This window comes from Gobius niger (assembly GCF_951799975.1).
Source record: "Gobius niger genome assembly, chromosome: 1".
NCBI lineage: Eukaryota > Metazoa > Chordata > Actinopteri > Gobiiformes > Gobiidae > Gobius > Gobius niger.
The window spans coordinates 46,862,922-46,883,372 of record NC_136852.1 but is presented as its reverse complement, the minus strand read 5'-3'; the positions used below and the strand labels follow the sequence as shown (position 1 = coordinate 46,883,372).

The following is a 20,451-nucleotide window of genomic DNA, read 5'->3' as shown; positions in this document are numbered from 1 at the left end:
CACTTTTTACAGTGTTTCTGTCACTTTTTACTGTGTTTCTGTCACTTTTTTTTTACAGTGTTTCTGTCACTTTTTACAGTGTTTCTGTCACTTTTTACAGTGTTTCTGTCAGTCTTTTTGGTGTGTTTCTGTCACCTTTTTACTGTGTTTTTGTCACTGTTTTCTTGTGTTTCTGTCACTTTTGCAGTGTTTCTGTCTGTTTTTTGTTTTTTTTTACAGTGTCTGTCACTTTTTACAGTGTTTCTGTCACCTTTTTACTGTGTTTCTGTCACTGTTTTCTTGTGTTTCTGTCACTTTTACAGTGTTTCTGTCACTCTTTTTGGTGTGTTTCTGTCTGTTTTTCTTTTTTTTTTTACAGTGTTTCTGACACTTCGGTTGCGTTTTTGTCACATTTACTGCCAGTTTTCTTTTGTGTTTCGGTTATGTCTTCATCCTCATTTTGTTCTTGCTTTCGTTATGCTATTTGAAGCTTTTTTCGAGAAGCTTTTAGATTTGAGTATAGCCAAACTGTAAAAAATGTGCTCAGTTCAGGTGGGGGTTAAGAGGTTAAACAACATGCATTAAAGAGTTTGGAGAAAGCAGCTCTCGAATACTCATTTTGCAGCTTATTCCAGTCAAACGGAGAGCACAGAACTGAAAGGCCCTTTGCCCCATTTCAGTCCCTCTCGATCTGGGAGCTTTCAGGAGAAAATGATCCTGTGAACAAAATTGGTGTAGTTTTGCTTCATTACTGAAAGTAGATTTGGACACTTTAACAACATGAACATTGTATGTGTAGTTTTTGCTCCTGTTTCCTGTAAAACAAAGAGAAAAAAATGATCATGCAAAAGAAGTTGCAACTTTCAAAGAACTCTGTTGTGTATCCATTTAATAAACCCATTGTTTATTCTATCCCATAATCTTGTGCAAAAGGAATTTAGTCAAGAAGCTTTATCTACATGTATAAATAAATAATAAAACTACACGAATGAGATAAATGCATCATGTTTATGAAAACATGATTGGTATTTGCAATCGCATTTTCAGGCCATGGTAAATTCTGACTCACTGAATTGAACCCACTGACTTGTGGAATCCGTTCCTCCCACTCAGACAGACAGTGTTGCCACTTGGAACTGCAGTATAAATGTGTTGCTATTGCGTCTTTTTCCTCTTTCTCACGATGTGAAAAAGAACATATGATCTCGATGGAAGGTGTGTCTTCTCTGATGACAGTGTCCAACGATGTTATAGCGCCGTTACTTTACACAAGTTCGTCACAGGCATTCAGTCAGAGCGGAGTTGGACTTCACTGTCACAACTGTGTCCTCTGCATTTGCCTCTACGTGGGGAGACATGTCTGGAGCCATAATGCAGCACCAGGAGATGCAGCTTCGGTTGTTGAGCCAGGTTTATGGTTTAAGGCAGGGGTTCCCAAACTTTTTGGCCGGGGCCCCAAAAATTGACACATAAACAACTCGGGACCCCCATTGAATAAAGTTATTGCCTCTTAAGGCCAGAAATACATTTAAAATCAAGTTAATATGTATTTAATCTGTTTATTTTGAATATTTGAATGGATTACACATAGTATATGCTGTTTTACACTTAAAAATATACTAAAAACAGTAATATTTTTCTTTTTATTTATTGGTTTATTGGGTGAGGACAGAGCATGTTATATCAGTACTAACTCATGCCCCTAGAGGCCATAAGTGTAACTGCAGGTTTCGTAGCATGTTGCGATTTTTTATATTATTAATTGTCCGTGAGAGTAAATTCTACGCTGACATAAAAAGCGAAGGGAGAGAGGGATATTGTAAATCCATTTAAACAATGGAGATCATTTTTTTCACTCAACTTGGCTGCTACTGTTTACAGCGGGGCTAGCCAGAAGTTAGCATTGCCTGTTAGCTTCTTCTTCGTGATTCTATAAGTGCAGTCAAGTTGCAGTTGTGGCTTTCTAAGTGAACTGACTTTATACCTTTTTCCCCACTGTATATTACATCATCTTGAAATCATCTGGGGACCCCCAGCCAAGGCTTTGCGACCCCCCATGGGGTCCCAAGTCGACCCCCACTTTGGTAACCACTGGTTTATGGTACCAAACTGTACCAAGCCTAACATTTTGGGTTTTAACATTTGTTTTTTTTACGCAGCACTTCTCAGTCACAATGATTATCTTACAATGATGGTACTGAACGTGGTCTTTCAGAATCTAGATTAAAGGCACGGCCTGATTTTTCTTTTCTACAAGTGGATCAGAATTTGTTTCGTCCTCCTTTAGTATAATGTAAATTCCAACATGTGTGGGAGAAACACTGTTCACCAAATAACAAAGCATTTCATAAACTGCAGTTTTCAAGTATTTCTGTGACAATGACCCTAGAAAAGTGACCCTGCAAGTTGTGAACTGTGCCAATGAACTCGTGTGGAAAAATTACAAATATGTTCTAAAAGTAAAGAATGTTTGGACAACTAACATATTCATTTAGTGGCTTCCTCTTTCATTGTCTGTAATCAAAAAAATCAGGTGGGGCCTTTAACCTCTCAAACCTCACCTGAACCGAGCACGTATTCTCCAGTTTGTCATTACCCAAATCTAAAAGCTTCTTGAAAAAAGCAAAACAAATGTTGAGTTAGAGTTTTTCACTCCTTCTCCTGTGTTGTCCACTTCCTAATTAATTACCCAAACGTCGGACAACACCAAGCGTGTTCAACACTGGAAGAAGAGTTATTGACAAACAACGCTACACTACCAGCTAATAACACATACCAGCACAGATGACCCAGGATTCAGAAGATTAAATCACAAAGGTTTATTTCCCTAACAGGTCATCTAATACAGAGCTCTGCTTCCCTAGTTCCCTAACATCGAGTCTACCAGCTGTCCATTGCCATAGGAGACTGGATTTTTTACTAGGAAGCAGAGTATTTGTATCACATTAAACATTGGAATATTCATGAGCCTAAAACTAAATCTCATTGGTTCCATTGGCTCCAGTGCTTCCACTGCGTCACGTAGTTCCGCCCTGCGACCCCCAATTTTATGTCTTCAATGGAATGTTGCAACTGATAAGATCCTTCTGGAGGAAGGCAGTTGTTTATCTTACTTTTGGGGCACGGGGGTTTTGTGCTCACACACTTTGGTGTTCTGGTACTTTTCCGCTGTAACAGAGAACTGAGAATACTTCGCATACATTTTGTTAAGTCAAGCTAAACAGTAATAAGAATAAAAAACAGTATAAAACCTTGTATATATTTTATAATTCTTCACAAACAAAAAACATTAAAAAAACATTTAAAAAGTGACAAAAAATGACAACGACGACAATGATAACAATGTGGCAACAACGCAAGGAAAAAGGTACGTTTAGATCAGTTTTGTTGGTCTTAGCTTTCAAATGAGACGTTACACTGGCTGGCTATAGCTCTCCAGTCAAGAAACTTTTAAATTTGGGTAAGAAAGAAAAGAAAAGAAAAATCATTGAAAAACCAAACCAAAAAAAGTGCCACAAAGCCTCCCCTTTTCCCGTGTCTCCGGTTCCTTACATCACCTAATGGAACGCCAAAAATAATCACTGAAGAGCAGCGCGAGGAGAGAGTAATGTCAGTTTCTAGGCAACTCACATACACACACTCCTCTGCGTCACATCCTGCCCTGAGCGCGTCCGACTCCGCCGCTGCCAGTCGCCGCGCGCAGCTGAGGAGAGGAGAGGAGAGGGGAGCCACACGCGGACGCGGTGCACCACTGGCATCCGCGCGGACACTTTTGCCTTACGATGCGAGAAGGACGGGCTTGAATCGGAATAAAAAGATCCAAAAGTGCAAGTGAAGAGGTCGTGTTTGGATAAGGCGCTCGTTTGCTTGTTGTTTGGACTATTACGCAGAGCAGCGGTTCAAACGGGGGAACTTTTACGCACGCATTTTAGCAGCTGGAAATGTTAATCGCTTCTGTGAAGACTGTAGAGGCGTCCTGGGATTCCTTTGAAGACCCCCCTCTTTTTTAACAAGCTATTGAGGATTCTTTAACAACTTTGGGTCGACATTGCGCAGCAGGAAAAAAAAAATCCCTCGAAAGCAAATGTGTTTTAAACCTTTCTGAAAAAATGCCCAACGCATCCGTGGACACTCTCGGGGCTTCGTCGCTGCTGGCTCCATCTCCGAGTCCAGCGCGCAGCACCTGTTGAAGTCCTCCTCCGAACGGGACGCCCCGCGCACTCCTCCAGGAAGAAATGCCCTCACTGCTGCTGGCGGCATGAGCGCTGACCTGGAGCAAGTTCAGCTCAACACCTCTTGCCTCAGCAGCGGCGGCTCGGCCGGACGCGCGCTCTCCGCGAACGTGCGCCGTCTCCACAACTCGCTCAACGTGCTCCTCGACGACGTGGAGCGCGAGCAGTTCATCCACTGCCTCAATGTCTACCACGCCAAGAGGAACGTGTACGACCTGGTGCAGACTCTCAAAGTGATCCTGAACACGGGCACCAAGCGGCAGCTCATGCCCATGCTGCGCCTCGTCATCCCGCGCTCGGACCAGCTGCTGTTCGACCAGTACACTTCGGAGGGGCTCTACCTGAAGCCGGAGCTCCTCGCCAGTAACGGGACGGCCGAGGGGTACGGGGAGGGAGACGACTTGGCGCTGCAGAAGTATGTCACCTGCATCCAGGAGCAGAGCACCAGCGGAGGAGGAGGAGGAGGAGGAGGAGGAGGAGGAGGAGGAGGAGGGGGGTTCTTGGACTGGCCGTTTTTGGGAGAGGTGCGTAAAGTGACACTGGTGCGCGCGAGGAGCCTCGAGGGCCTGGGGTTCAGCATCAGGGGCGGCTCGGAGCACGGCGTGGGCATCTACGTGTCCCTCGTGGAGCCCGGGTCCTCCGCGGAGAGGGAGGGGCTCCGGGTCGGCGACCAGATCGTGACCGTGAACGACATGATGTTCGACGGGGTCACGCACATCGAGGCGGTCAAGGTAAAGTGTCCGTGCGGCTGCTTTTGGAATATGGGTGACCACCTGTCCCTCTTTTAGATGTACCACAGCGCAGACAATTACGCCTTTTCCCTCTGTCCCATCGGCCACATGTCCTACTTTATAAGATTTTGCCAAGTCATCTGTATGAGTTGGATTTAGATTGACAGTTGTAACCTGTTGCTGACCCTTGTCTTTAAAGTCTGTCCCACAGAGGTGTGATTTGGTATAAGTTAACTTTCTTTTATTGTTCTGGCTTTGTAAATTAATTATAGCTTGTGGGTTTTAGTTTTCATACTCACCGCATAGACATTATGAGAGAGAGAGACTTATGTTGTGATTTCTAGTATACACCAAGGTGGCTTGCTGACTTTTTTGTATTTCTTAGAGTCGTTTTATCACATATAACTTTTAAAGGTGCATTATGCAACTTTTTATGTGAAAAAGAAAAACAGCTGGTAGTGCGCATTTGACCTTGCAGTGGCCACATGTGGTTACTTTGGCGTCTTTGCTTTCCATCCTGGTGGCCTGATGCTCCAGGACCAATTTTATTTCAGCCTATTTAGGGTTTGTGGTATGTTTTCTAGATGTTATTCAGCCACTGGGTCACTGGAAGGTCAAATAACTTTTTTTTAAATGTATAAATACTCTCAAATGAGTTAAGTACTTCAAGCCACACTGCGCAACATTTCACACAACACATAGAATAAAACACAAGTATATATTTTATTACAGATATTTGTATAATAAATGTCTTTAAAAAACAATGCCTTGCCTCTCCTCAGATCTGACTGTAACTTTATTAGAAGCAGGCCCATCTCCGGCTCGCCTCAAATCCAGTGTTGCGTTTTCTGTGCCTAACACAAGTGTGGGCAAACTAAAGCCCGGGAGCCAAATGTGGTCCGTCTATTCCTTCAATCTGACCCGCAGATGATAATAAAGCCCATTATGCATTGCCAACAATGGGGGAAAGACACCTATGTTTTCATTCTCATGTAAAAGATAACGCAGAACTGCAGCTATTGTGTTGCTTTTTTTAAATGTGTTCAGGCAATTACAATCTATTTGAGATTTGTATACTTGTTTGAAACAACCTAATTCTAGCCATAGTCTGGCCGTCTTGGCAAGTTAAAAACAACAACAATAACAACAAAAAACAACGTGGCCCCTGCATTAGGAGCACGATTTGTAATTTGCAAAAGTAGAATCCAAAATGTTATGCAGTGTGCCTTTAACCACTGGAAGGAGGTAGAGAAAAATAGTGGGAGAATGTTTTAGCCTTAAGTGTCAGTGAGCTGAAATGCTTTTACAATGGCCCTCGGGTATGCACCAACTTTGTTTTCTTTTATGCACTTAAAGCAGAACTTGCCTGGCCTGCCAGACACTCCTCCTTTTTATTCAAAAGAAGAACCGTCTGTTCTTCCGTTTTGGAAAGGCTCCTGCTGCTTGTTACTGCAACATAATTGGTTGATGCTGTCGGTCAATCACGCCCACCGGGAAATCCTTTAGATCATGCTTGCTCCCAGACTACATGTCTTTGAAATATCTATGAAAAAGCATGTAGTTTGGCAGGCCAGGCAAAAGCAGAGCAAAGTAACTCATGCCCCTAGAGGCCATAAGCCCCACTGCAGGTGTCGTAGCATGTTGTGTTTTTTACTCATTAATTGTCCGAGTAAATACTACGCTGACAGAAAAGACAAAGGGAGAGAGGGATATTGTACATCCAATTACACAATGGAGATATTTTGTTTCACTCAAACTTGGCTGTAAATACTGTTTAAGTGGCTCTAGCCCGCAGTTAGCTTTGCCCGTTTGCCTGCTAGCTTCTTCTTCGTGATTCTATTAGTGTGTATTGGGCCTCCGGGTCGGAGCAGGGAAAGCTGCAAAGTGGTTTTCTGACCAGAAACACCAGGGGGAAATAAAAGACCCCTCAATCATCCCATTAACACTTGTATTACCTCCAGAGGGACTACGGAAAGGATTTATTAAGGTAAACAAATTACTTAGTACTGCTTTAAAACCCCATAGGGAAATAATTGACAGTAAAAGTCAAAAGTCATTTGATTCTATATGGGTTTTGGTTCCATAATTTCACTGACACTTTCAACTTGTTCCCACATTCAGCAGTATTATAGACCCAGTGTGGTCAGATGTATGCGTCATGTGACAAATAATAACATCAGCTTACTTGGAAATACATCCTACTTTGCAGCAAAAATGTATGGTTGGAGTGGTTATACATCTTCCCATTGTGTCTGCAAATATAACTTTTTGTGGCATCATCTGCAGCTGTGTACGCTACAAATGTAAGCGTTAGGAGGGCAGTGGTGGAAATAATGTGCTGTATTTATCCATGAGCAGGTCAGTTTGGCTCACTGCCTACATTTAGCTCCCCATCTCTCAAGGGAGAGACAGGGAGCAAGTTGAGATAAGACTTTATATTGGAGGCGAGAGCCACACTGCACCTAAATGACCATGCAGCATCTTTAGCAAGTCATTTACACTTTCCATTACATAATATTCTGTGGTGCCAGTGATTTACATTTGCAAAAAAAGCATGAGCGACACCTCCCCATTGTGCCTCATCCCCGCGTCCTCTGTAAACCGTGGACAGTCCGTTTGATGCTGAACGCTGCAGCGTGACAGCATTACGACTCCACTGGTCCGTGTCACAGTCCCAGTCCAAAGCCACAGGGCCACACAGCGAGTCGTGCTCTGAAACTCCGGCCTCTTCGAAATGAATTCTGGTCTGACGCCACCACCACCAAATCTGAAGGAGTGCAGCGACGGAATAGAAGCGACTAACAGGATTGATCATGAGACAACATGGGGATTTTGGCTTTTTTCATGCAACATTATGAATCATTATCATCCTTCATTTTGTTTAATGACTTACTATTGTGAATCCTTCTGCACCACTCGGACAATTTAAAAGGGGGGACAAACCCCCAAGTAAAGGGCAGGGTCCTGACACTTAAAGCCAAAGGGAGACCTTAAAGGGATTGGCTGCTTTAATGGAAAGTGAACAATCTGGGGATCTGGTTGCCTGGCTAACACCAGACTAAAATCACAAGTGATATTTAGTCTGGGGACCACCAATTCATTTTCTCGTAGGAGAGGTGTGGTTTACGATCGTCCATAGTCGTTTATTGGGCGCTACGAAAAAAGAATTAAAAAAGTCTATAATGCGTCTGCACGTGGCCATGGCCAATCGTATCATCGTATGAGATGACGTATGACGTACCCGCTGTAAACTTTGAGATAAACTATTTAGAACAAGGTCTAAAGCTTGATCCAAAAATACCATCGTTTCTGCTGCTGTCTTGCTGGATCCGTAAATTAACTTTTTTTTATTTTTATCCGTAAATAAACTACAAGCTTCCGTATATCGTATAGTGCGTCACCGTCTTGCCGGCCCTCCTCGCTCTGTGATTGGTTCCCAAATCCATGCGAAAATTTCGGCCATGGTCCCCAGGCTGTTGTGCAGTTCGAAATGATTCGAGCGCACACAGCAGCATGGCGTTAGCCAGGTTAGGGATCTGGTGGAAGAAAAACGTGAAGTGCTTTGTATTTTGCTATAACATCAGCCTGCCCAGGGCCTACGGGTAGAAATTAGCACTAGAGTCATAACCTGGTACAATGCATCTCTCCCCTTGAGGCTAATGTTTATTGTACACTGTCCCTGTTTTTTCTAAATAAATACTAAACTAAACTAAACTAAAAATCCCCCACAGCACTCAAGTCATGGTAATCTCAGCTAAGAAAGAAATACATACATATAGTAATAACGACATGGTGCGTGTGTGAATCATGACTTGAATAACTGGCATAGTAATAGTATAAATAAAAAACAAAATAGGAAAAGCATTATGCGTAAAATCTGCAATGAGACGTCAACGTACACATGAGATAACAGGGAACAGCATGTATTACTATAGAGCCATCAAATTCTTATCTATATTGTTGATTCTAAAATAATTTGTTAATTAGGTTTCCTGGAAATCTACGGTCTTTTTACTAAATTCAGGTTAAGCTTAATCATATTATGTTAATCATACAAGAAAGGTCAGCAGCGTTTGTTTTGCCTCGGGAAATGCTCTTGTTTTCATGTGAACAAAACCGTAATCTCGTGCTGAGTCTGTGCCATGTTTTCCATGATGTGCTGGTAAATGTCTGCATCAAAAAAAAAAAAAGTCATTCAGCAGAAGCGTTGATTTCAGTGCTAAAACGAGCCTCCCATTTCTCCATCATTACTTGAACAAATGCTGAATTTTCATTAGGCTGGGCAATTAATCAAATTTTAATCTAATCGAGATTATAATAAAGACCGATCACGATAATCGCGTGGTGCGTTTTAATCGAGGAGAATTGGCCAGACCTGTCGGATTCTGGAAAAAATTATGGAGGCGCAATGCTGCAGCGCCTGTCAAGTCAATCCCAGGGATTTTAGGCCCAAACAAACACTAAGCACCCGGAGCATGGCACACGTGGCAGCTACAGGAGAGGACCTGGTGATTTTGCATGTAAAATCATCAAGAAAGTTGCGCTAACCACGGGGGCCTCACCGCCTGCGAGCAAAGCAACACTTTGCTTGTGTTCGTGAACAAAGTGGGGCAATGATGCAAGAGTGGCCACAGCAGCAGCAGCGTTCTGCCGCGCCACAAAGGAGAAGAAGCTTCCTGTCAAAGCAATGCACATTCATGAACCAACGCTTGACGCTCGCCCCCCAAAAAGGATTGATTATATCTTCTTATTATACGGCTCTTCACAACGTAAGTAGAAGCTCCGTTGATTTGAATGGGATTTCCCAACGTTCTACCGGTCATTATTTTCTGATAAAGGACCTCTGAAAAAAATAATGACCGCTGCCAATGGCAACGGAGTTTGTGCTTTCATATCACTCCGCGCGTACGTAGTAGCGACGCTATCTGTCCCCGTCACTGCGAGAGAAGTTGGGGGAATCGCTCGTAAAGTTAGCGTGAGTCTGACTTTCAACTTACCCAGAGATTCCACATGCCACATTTATTTATATTTTCTTTAAAACATATAAATGTAATCGAAAATCGACCAATATGGGGAAAATAATCCTGATTATTTTTTTTACATAATCGCCCAGCCCTAATTTTTGATATATTTTTCTATGAAATAAAGATAGGCCTACAGAGACATGGAGAGGAGCAAACTGGTTTATAAATACTTCAAAAAAGGACAATGCTAACAAGAAAGCTAGTGTTACAATCATGCTACAAGCTAACGCTAGCTATGGTTTTTACGTCTACTGGAAAAATGTTAATTCCCAAAACATAGTACTTCCTTGCCCCTCGGTTAGACCACGCCCCCTTGTATTATGCACTGCGGCCTGTATCTATTCACCTTATTCCACCCAGTTTTGCCTCTTTTTGCTTTGTATCGGCACTTCCTGTGTCATGACATTCCCTGTAGACGATAGAGCGCAAAGTCCGTTCACTAAGTGCGGAACAAGGGAAAATGTTCACCACTAAAATCGGATGTACAGTAGATTGATTTGACATGAAACAAACAAACCCCCCCCCCCACACAACTAGGATATTGACGAGTGTTAAATAAATGACAAATAAACTACATTTTTGGGCTCAGTATTTATCGTGTGTATACTTATTTGCATTTTTTGTCACATTTTTGTCTATTGTAATGTATTTTCACCCGAAGTAGGTTGTATAACATTGTAGTTTATGTTTATAGTGGGATATTACTTTTCAAACAAAGTTTAACTGTCATTTTTAAGCTTTAGAGCAGGGGTGTCCAAACCATCTTCATCCAGGGCCACATTTTGAAGCGTTCAGAATGCAGTAACAACTATAAAATGGAAATACTTAGCAGAGGTTTTCCTGTTCCCCAGACATTTAATTAGGCTTGGAACAATAATGGCAGTTCTTTCTCACATTTTTTCAGGCTATAATCATGTAGAATTGTGAAACTTTCAGTAAAAAGTACCATCTTTGGCTAAGGCCCAATCTCAATTCTCTTTTCTACCCCTACCCATTCCCCTAGCCCTAGCCCTTGCCCTTTCCCTACACCCTGAAACCAAGGGCTAAGGGTGAGGGTTGAAAAGACCACCCTAAGAAATGGGACAGCCCTCCATTTGACTGCATTTACTATTAACACAGATGATTATGGTTATGTAAAAAAATAAAATACTGAACCAGTTCATCATTGACTGATACTTTTTTGTAACACCTAAACAACAGGACTCGTCTCATCCTAAACCCAACAGATTTTCATCTGTTTCTGCTTCATCCGGCGCTACATGCTCCTTCCCCGTCCGTGTGTTGCTGCTTCTACCGCGGGCCGCTGTGGCTGCAGCCAGAGCTGCGAGAGATCAGCCGATCCGCTCATGTAGCGCACTCAGCGGGGATGGACAGAGGTAGACCCGCTCACAGTGCGCCCAGGGCGGGGACTGGCACCTGCAGCCTCCGCTCTGAGCCCCCGGGCCTGAGCGGAGGCTGCCGAGGTGCCCTCAGACCGGGGACAGACAGCCTCGGACCCGGGCTCAGAGCACAGCGGCGCGGGTAGACAGACCGCGGGGAGACAGCGGGTGCAGCAGTGATGAACCCCGTGTGTCATGGCAATAGCGACGTATCGAAAGTTTGGAAAGAAATTGCAAAAGTCGCCAATGCAGCGCAAATAGCATTTGCAGCAGCAAAGCGAAAACATAGAACTGACACGTTTAACGCAATGGACTGTTTTAATTGTTACACAAAGCAAATAAAGTCACAAACGAAGCGTTCTGCAACTTTATAAATGTTGTAAGAGTGTTTAGTGATGATGTTCGTGAATTAATTTCGCAGCTTATTTCCGTGTTTTGTCAAACTCCTCCTACCCCTTCGTCTGGAGTGTGCATAAGCAAAACCCTCGCTTGAAGGGCTATGTGGCCCTCTCCCTCACCCCTACCCCTCACCGCAAAATAGAATTGGGACACCCCTTCGTCTCTCGTGAACGCGCAAAACGAAGGGAAAGGGCTAAGCGGAGGGCTGAGGGGGAGAATTGAGATTGGGCCTAAGTGTGCCAATTTAATAAGAAATGGTCAAATGGTGGCTCTTTTCTACCTTCACTAGACCCAAAGCGCTTTACAGCAAGTAACCAGTCACCACCCACTCTCATTCATACGCCAATGTACGTAGACACTGGAGGCAAGGTGGGTGAAGTGTCTTGCCCAAGGACACAACAACAACAGTGTGCACCTGTGGGCATTCAAACCCGCTCCATCATCCGCGCTTTGGGCACCACTGCTTTAGAGTTAATTTCTATAGCATTGAAACGTCTTCAATAACATCGTTAATCGCAATATTTCCCATGCAGTTCTGTCCATCGTGACAGGCCTACATGATTGCTCGTTCATGCCATTAGAGCGCAGTAAATGAATTAGTATGCACAATGTTGTCGTCTGGCGTTACTTCAAAGTCATTTAGAGCCTGCAGAGAACTCGAGAGCATGCCGCCTAATTACACTGATGTGCTCCGGATCAAACTTGACATAAACTTTGCATCTATGACAAACGAGAGACATGGAGAGGACATTTTACTGACACAGCGTCTCCAGCATGAGGAGACATTGTCCAGTGTTGTGCTCCGTCTTTCTTCGACTCAAGGTTAACTGGATTTGGGGAGTTTTGCGCAGTGTGTGTGTGTTGTCAGCCTCTGCCAGGTTCACTCGGGCCGGACCGGCTCTGATGCATCACGTTTGACAGATGAGAGGGCGACATTTAATTATCAAATTGCAGTGCTCTTTAACTTGAAGGAAGAGGTTTATGGTCGGATTGCAAAGACTACAAGGCTCCATTATTAGTCAACGCTGGATCGGGTTCTCCTACAGTACACAAGCTGGAGAAAAATGTTACCCTCAGTCAGGATACAAAGGTCGGCCATTGGAGAGGCTGCCGTCTTTCACTCTGTGCGCTCTCGTCTCATTGCTTGCGAGCTCTTCTCTCGAGGTGAATCTGTTTTCAGCAGGTAGATGTAAAAGTCTTCAGTGATTTCTCCGTCTTTTTTTGTGAGTATATATTTAGCGAATATCACGATTCACCCTCCTTCACCCTCAGTTCGTGGAGGTCACAAACAGAGCGAATAGAGCAGGGTACAGTTTCACTTTTTTTTCCCTGATATCAGTACTTTAGCAATACTTGGTTTCCGATACCGATACCTGAACGATACTTTTTCCGATACCTAATAATACTTGTCGTCTAGAGCCCGAAAACAGAACAATAATGTGTGGAAGATCTGCTAATTTACAATATCGGGTTCATGTCCAAAGTCAGGAAAAGTGATAAAAATGAGGAATAATTTTGGGCGGAAATGTAAAAAAAAGAAACGAAAAAAGTGTAAAATAATTTGTAAAAATAGGGCAAACATGGGGCAGTGTGTGCAGCACAGCGTGTAGCAGAAATGCAGGTTAAACAGGACAAAAAAGAAGCGAAGGCATGTACCGCTCGTGACTTATCGTTGTTATGTGTAAACCTAGCATTAATTAAGCTAGTGAAAAAGCATAGAGACCTGTCTGTAAAAATGACATGGAAAATGTTTACCTTGCCTTACCAGTTGTGAACCAGTGATCTCATTTATTTATATTATTCGGGCCTTAGCATTTTGTACTAAATTTAGTACATTGTTTCAAGGTAGTGTACAATAAAGTGTAACCCAACTTTGCACCCCTTAGATGTGGTATGTGGTTATTTTAAGTAAGTAATGTAGATTGAAATAAATGTGTCTAAAGGGCACAAATACCCTTATGTTTAATGATTCTATAAAATGCAGTCATACTTAACCCAGGAAAGGTTACACTTCTCTGATTGTAGGTGCAGCGCAAGAACAAAACTGATCAGAGGCTTTAGACAGTGAAGCATAACCTCTAATGATGATCTATATTTTGTCCAACATTTTTTGCTACATTTAGCATCTGCTTGTCAAGTGTTGGAAAGTTTGGCCACAAAGTCGTTGCTATAGGAGCCACAACTCATCTGAAATTCCGTCACATCTTCTATTTCGCAAACCAATACGGCAGAAAAATCCCTGCATCCCGGAGCTACAGCCAGTGTCCCGTCAATCAGAGGGCGATGCATATTTCATGTTTGCAAATGGCTCCACAATCCCCCTCATACTCACACTGAATACAGGACGCGAATCTTCACCTGTTCTCGCGCGGTGGGAGGATACTTTACAATGGGCCATTCACTTGAATAGTGAGTGATAGTGGCATGAAGGTTTTTCATTTAGTCATAGGTACTTGTTCTTGGTACAATCACAAAACACTGAGCGCCTCATTTACTAAGCCAGGTGCTAAATTGGGAGGTGTACAAAAAATGAGCAAGGACTATCTTTATTCAGGGATGGAAACAAGCAGGAAACAGTGATCAGCGCTGCTAAATGTTTGTCTGACGATTATGAGGTTTTGATCATAAGACTCCTCTCTGAATATCGAGCCAGCTGGAATACGCACATGCACAGGCTTACTGTCACGGGCAATGCGCTTCTCTAACGTACTCATTTCTTGTGCAGTTATACTTCACATAGTCTTTGTTTCCATATTCATCTGGACCCATGCGCTAAGTTTGCTCTGCGGCCTTTGCTGTTTTAATTTAGAAATGCTAATTCACTGCACTTGCATTTTGCTTCACTTTAGCACACTCCAACGTGTTTGTACGTGTCAAAATGCTTCAGTAAATGACCCCCTTACAGCAAAAAACAATAATATAATATAGACATGCTGTGGTTAAAGACAGTCAATGACAAAACCCAGTGTTGTCATCATTGGGCAAATAAAGGCATAGTTTCATTATAATCTTGTGGTACATACATATCACAATATTGCAATATGTTTCATTTTTGAAAAAGCCTATGAACTAAGAATAATTATGAGGTTTTAGTTTCAGTTTACTCAAAAGCTGTTTCTCAAAATGCATGTTTCGTACACTGTGCTGACAACATTAAAGGGATATTTCAGGATTTTTGACATAGGGCCTCATTTCCTAGTTATCCAGAGTGTTGCTGATTTCTGGAGATATTTTTTTTTTGTATTTCATGCAGTTCTTCTATTTGAAGAGTTACTTGGTGCTAGGCTTGTGCTAGGCTAGTGCATTTCTATGGTATCAGCTAGCCTGCATTAAAAACAGTCTGACACACTCCACAGTGCACCTGAGGCATATCACTTATAACGCCAGACTAGCCTTATAAATGTCTGTGTCGATAGAATAATTTTTGGAATATAACTGACCTTGCATCACATGAATGATCGCTTTTTGAGGGACTATTTTCTAGAAGATCACTCCGCTGCTGCGTAGCTTATACAACCACGAAATGATTCTATCAACGCAAACATTTTTATCGTTAATCCGGCGTTATAAGTGATTTGCCTCAGGTGCTCTGTGGAGCGGGTCAGACTGTTTTTAATGCAGGCTAGCTGACATCGTAGAAATGCGTTAGCCTTGCATTAGCCCAGCACCACGAAACTCTTCAAATAAAAGAACTGCTTGAATTACAAAAAAAAATCTCCAGAAATCAGCAACACTCTGGATAACTGGGAAATGAGGCCCCTATGTCAAAATCCTGAAATATCCCCTACAGAAGGAATTGACAATGTGTCAATGTGTAGCCTGCTCTTTTGAGAGTTTTAAAGTGATAATATGTTTGCAAAGTGAAATTTGAAAGTGTGTTGTTTCCTCATTTGAGTCTAATCAATTAAAGCAGCTGGACATCTTGGTTTAGGCGAGTGACGCTTTGAGATTCATCCAAATCTATTAAAAAATGATCCACGTGGATGTCTGAGCTTTTTTAAAAATATATTTATATCAGTAATCTAAAGAAAATGTGTCCTAATACTTATTTTCATTCGGAATTTGGTGTAGTGAACAGGAATACCATAAGTGAATGGGATCTGGGCAAACGAATTTGTGATTGAAATACATTTTTGAAGCAAAGATGAACCAGTCTGTTCCCTCTTATTAGCAAAGTTACGTCAGCTCCAGGCGACTCGGTGAAGAGTGTCTTTACGCCACAATAAAAGTCACATCTCTCCGTCGCAGTCAGTCACTGTTTTGCCTGTTACAGTGTTCCAGATTTCTAAATACCAGCTCTGACTTTTCACCCTGACACGCTGAAGTGGCGCGTGGGAGGCCGCGGTGCCCACTGGCCCACAGGCAGCCGCTGTAATAGATGTTTTCCACTGTCAGAGCGGTAAAAATAGCCTTGATTGTCCTACGCATCGCGCCGGTATTTGCTGCATGTATTTGGTCTGTGATGTCTCTACAGCCTTGCGATGTTTTCTTTTTTTATATCGATTCACTTGTGGTCCTTCAAGATGTTTTTAGTCAGGTAGGATAAAGGTGGCCTTGGGAGACGGATAATTTTAAAAAGATGTTGTTTTGCTTTGAAGTGCTTTGCTTCAAAGGTCCATTAAATGTGCGCCAAGGCTAAAGTCGAGGTATTTTCTGGTTTGTTTGCCCGGGAGAGAGTCTTAAAACTTCTGTACCCGATTTCTCTTGTTTTCTGACAGCGACGGGACGTGAAAGTGTAATTTAGATTTTTTTGTAGGTCTGTATGTTGGTAAGTCTTTTTTGCTGCTCTTTCCCTTCTTGCTACATCTTTTATTCATATTGTATCGCTGTTTGCTGTTGTTACTGATCCATGACTTAAATTCCCTTGTGGATCAGCAAAGTTTGGTACTTGTTTTCTAGTTTTAGTCTTGTTTCTAGCCCTGACAAACCCTTCCACGCATTGCAGATTTTCCACATCCACAAAATTATGTGCACCTTTTATACCATCTTTCAAATCAGGCTAAGATTTCATTTGCCCCTAAAGTAATGTACAATGGGCCGCTCTCAGCTTTGACTACAGCTCGTATTCGCAATGTGTCAACAAGCCTCTGCAATGTCAAGAGATCCAGTGTTGTGTTAAGTTTTCACTGAGATCTTGTATTGATGATGGGAGAGAGTGACCACTGTGCAAGGCCTTCTCCAGCACATCCCACAGATTCTCAATGGGCGGCATGGTGGCGCAGCGGTTTGCGCTCGTGCTTCACAGCTAGAAGGTCCCGATCCTCGGATTGATGGGGCCTTTCTACATGGAGTTGGCATGTTTCTCTCCTGGTGTCTGTGGAGGTTTGAATGTATGAATGAATGAATACTGGCCCTCAACCTGGCTCCACATCTGGAGATGGGTCCCTGATGCTGCACTGCGGTCACTCACTGCTCCTTTTAGTATACCTTAAAGCAGGGGTGTCCAAACTTTTTTCATGTGGGGCCGCATACTGAAGCGTACAGGCGGTGAAGGGCCACAGATCGGTGGTTAGCGACGTGAAACCCAGAAGTCTGAATTGTGCCCCACACCTTTGTTAATGCTTAAAAACTTCATGCCAGCTCTGTCTTAGAATAAAATGTTAGTTGTTAGGGTAGAATTGTGTTGAATTATTGCATTTCAACTAAAAAGGACCATCTCATGATATGTACCGATGCAGACTAGGGTCACCAAAAATTGGACTGAGGGCCGCATTTGGCCCCCGGGCCGTACTCTGGACACCTCTGCCTTAAAGTATATCTTATAGTCCAGTTCAGTATGTAATTTCGCCCGATTTTTGTGGAGAGTATCAAAAGTATACTTTTTTCAAAACTTTATTAAATAAGCAATCAGAAAAACAATGTTTCCATTTGCTCTGATAAGTACAAAAAAAGGTGACAATAGCGCTAATAACATTTATATGGGGAGTAAGAAACTTAGTTTGGTGAAAATTTATGAAATTTGGCATAAAATTCCATTTTTTCATTCCAATGAAAAAGTAAATGAAACCCATGTCATATGTTTCATGGAGCTACCGTAGCGACGACCAGAACTCCCCATTTACTCTAATGGAAAAATGGTATAATTGCACAATTTTACCAAATGGCAAGTGGAAACAATGTTTTTTTCATTGCTTAAGGTTTCCAAAAATAGATAGTTTTCTAGCATGGCCTTAGCCATCCGTAAACTCCGGTCAATTATTATTTCCCCACATGTTAAGTCTGGGCCTGATCTCAGGGGCCACGTTACATCGGTTGAGTTTCAACCTGCCATTCAGCGAGCGGGGGAGGCGGGTGTTGTAAAAGACGTCAAGCATTTGCGCCGCATTTGCTGGTTGTAGTTTTGGCAATGGTGGTGGATACGAAAGAAATGGAAGCTCTTCAATCCTTTCTGGCTCGGCTCCCAAATATCCAGAAATTGAAATTGAAGGCTGCCCCCAAGAGTTATGAGAGCTTATTGCTTTACTCACTCGGGCGCATCACATACGTCACGACCAAACGCTAGCGACTGGGTTAAATCAGATCCAATCGTTTCAAACCCCTCCCACCTGAAAACGGAGCTCAATTGTGAAGATCCAGACCCTCTGTACGAAATAAGTACGAGGGTATATACCTTACTTAACCCGTTATAGTTTTCATTGCACTACTGTTATTTTCCAGTGCTCAATAAGAATCCAGGTGAAGACGATGCATGAAGATCTGTTTTTTACACACTTTGCTGTTGCAAAAATGTATTTACTCTACAATCCATTTTTTATTTTCAGGCAGTGTGTGAAATAAATAAATGTTTGGGGTGGTGTCTTGCCCAAAGTCACAATAACAACCTCTCTAAAGTGAACTTTCCCGCTGATTTCTGTTGAATAAGCTAGAAAGCTCCAGTTATGCTTGTTTGAATTATCTCAAAAACCTCCAGCTTCAGAAATGCAGCTTGTTACTAATTTTTGAGAGGGCACATAAGGGCTCTCTCTCGGCTCCGGCAGCCTTTTAATTTGCGCATGTTTACGAACCCAACACAAACTCCTCACGCTCCACGTTTGGCCTATTTTATTTACTCTCACTTGTTATAACCCCTCGGGGAGTTGTGTGTTGTTTCTTCATTGGGGCCCATTAATATTCATTGCCCGGTGAACACGTTAGCGTTTAGCCTTCTGCGGTTATTGCTCTGTATTTCACTCTGACAGCGTTTTTATTTTGAACACATACGGAGCTGTTTTTGTTTCTCGTGTGAGGTATGACTTTGAATGCTTGAGCAGCGAATCTCATTGAAACTGATCAGATTAAGAGCGGTGGGTTTGTGGAGTAATATCAAGCTAATGAATGTGTTTTCACGCTCAAAGCCCACGTAATGCAATGCTAAAGCAAGACTGGTGTTTGTAGAGGCCGGGTTTTTTTACTCTGGAGACTTGTCTGCGCTGCGTCTAATTAACGCGGTAAATATAAACATGATTGATCCCAACTACTGCAGACTTGTTCATCAAGACACACCGCCTTGAAAATTCCTGCCTGGAATTGGAAGTGCTGCTTTCTGTCTCTTTATTTAACGTGGACAAACAGTATCTTGAAAACCATTTCTGGTTAATATCATTAAGAAAATGTCAAATGTGCAAAGCAGTAATCAAAGCAAAGGCGGCTATTTTGAAGAATTTGTTTAAACTTTTCTTGTTTAAAACATAATTCCATATGGCAGCGTGTAAATTTAAACAGACAGCAACCTCCCTCTCTCTCGGTACAGCTGCATTTTTTGCCTTTTTCTGCAAACTGCATTTGTGGTTTCTGTGTTTCACATTGTTTTACTGAATACTTTTGTACGTCTTTGCCGTGTTATTGTGGGGATTGTTGGATTTTTTTTTAACTTGAGAGTCCATAATGGTCCTGAAGAAAGCAGCTTTTTAGAAGTAGACAGCTAGCTTATCAGCTAAACCCATGTCATATCTCCAAAATTCTTCTTCTGAGACACTGAAGAGGCACCGAGAGCCCCCCACACCTGCAGCATAGGGGAGGCGTCAAAAAAAGAGCTACAGGAAACCATAAAGAGACAAACAAGGTGGTATCCGGGCGAGACTCACAGCTAAGCCACACATGCCTTCGATTGTTCTGGCTAGTGGACATTCACTGGAGAATAAAACAGATCAACTGCAAAGCTCTTCCCACAAGATGGTGAAAGATGGTGAAAATGTTGTGGAGCGGAGGGAGCTGCGCAGGAGGAAGAGGAAGGAGCTGACCAGTGCAGGACACAACACTCTGAAACAGGGACAAACCGTTTGCTGCCCCGTTTCAGAGGATCAGAGGAGACTGAGGGCAGCCAGGTTTTTTACTCCGGGTGCTCCGGTTTCTCTGACCTCCAAAAACATGCTGGTCCGGTCGGCCCACAGTGGTGGCGCAGCTCAGTCACAGCGGCTCAGGACTAACACCTGAACACTATTTCATTGTCCGCTTGTACAATGACAAATAAAACACTTACTTACTTATATGTGTTCATTCGCAAATCAGTGCCTTCAGTTAGAATCTACAATGTAAATGGTCTTGAAATAAAAGATAAAGCGATAAATGATTTTTTTTTTTCCATAATTGAGGCTCAAAAACGTAAACATTTGTGAAATCATTTTTGTTTTTCATCTATTTAATTATTTATTTGACTGTACAACTTGGTGGCTGATGTTATGTACATAAGGCATCTCGCCACAGCCTATAATTTGGAGCTCCCGTCCCT

General features: G+C 42.6%; 1 protein-coding gene across 2 annotated transcripts in view; it reads left to right on the top strand.

Moving 5' to 3' along the window:
- The first annotated feature begins 3,639 nt into the window (after window positions 1–3,639).
- Window positions 3,640–20,451, top strand: part of whrnb (whirlin b) — a 215,123-nt gene continuing 198,311 nt past the window's right edge. Inside the window, exon 1 of one of the 2 annotated variants that reach the window (XR_013793441.1) lies at window positions 3,640–4,942. Coding sequence is in view for 1 of the 2 variants with exons in the window: in XM_079567260.1 (XP_079423386.1) it covers window positions 4,238–4,942 (705 nt within the window). In the remaining variant the exon portion in view is untranslated. The remainder of the gene's footprint in view (window positions 4,943–20,451) is intronic. The other variant, XM_079567260.1, reaches the window with a different exon arrangement.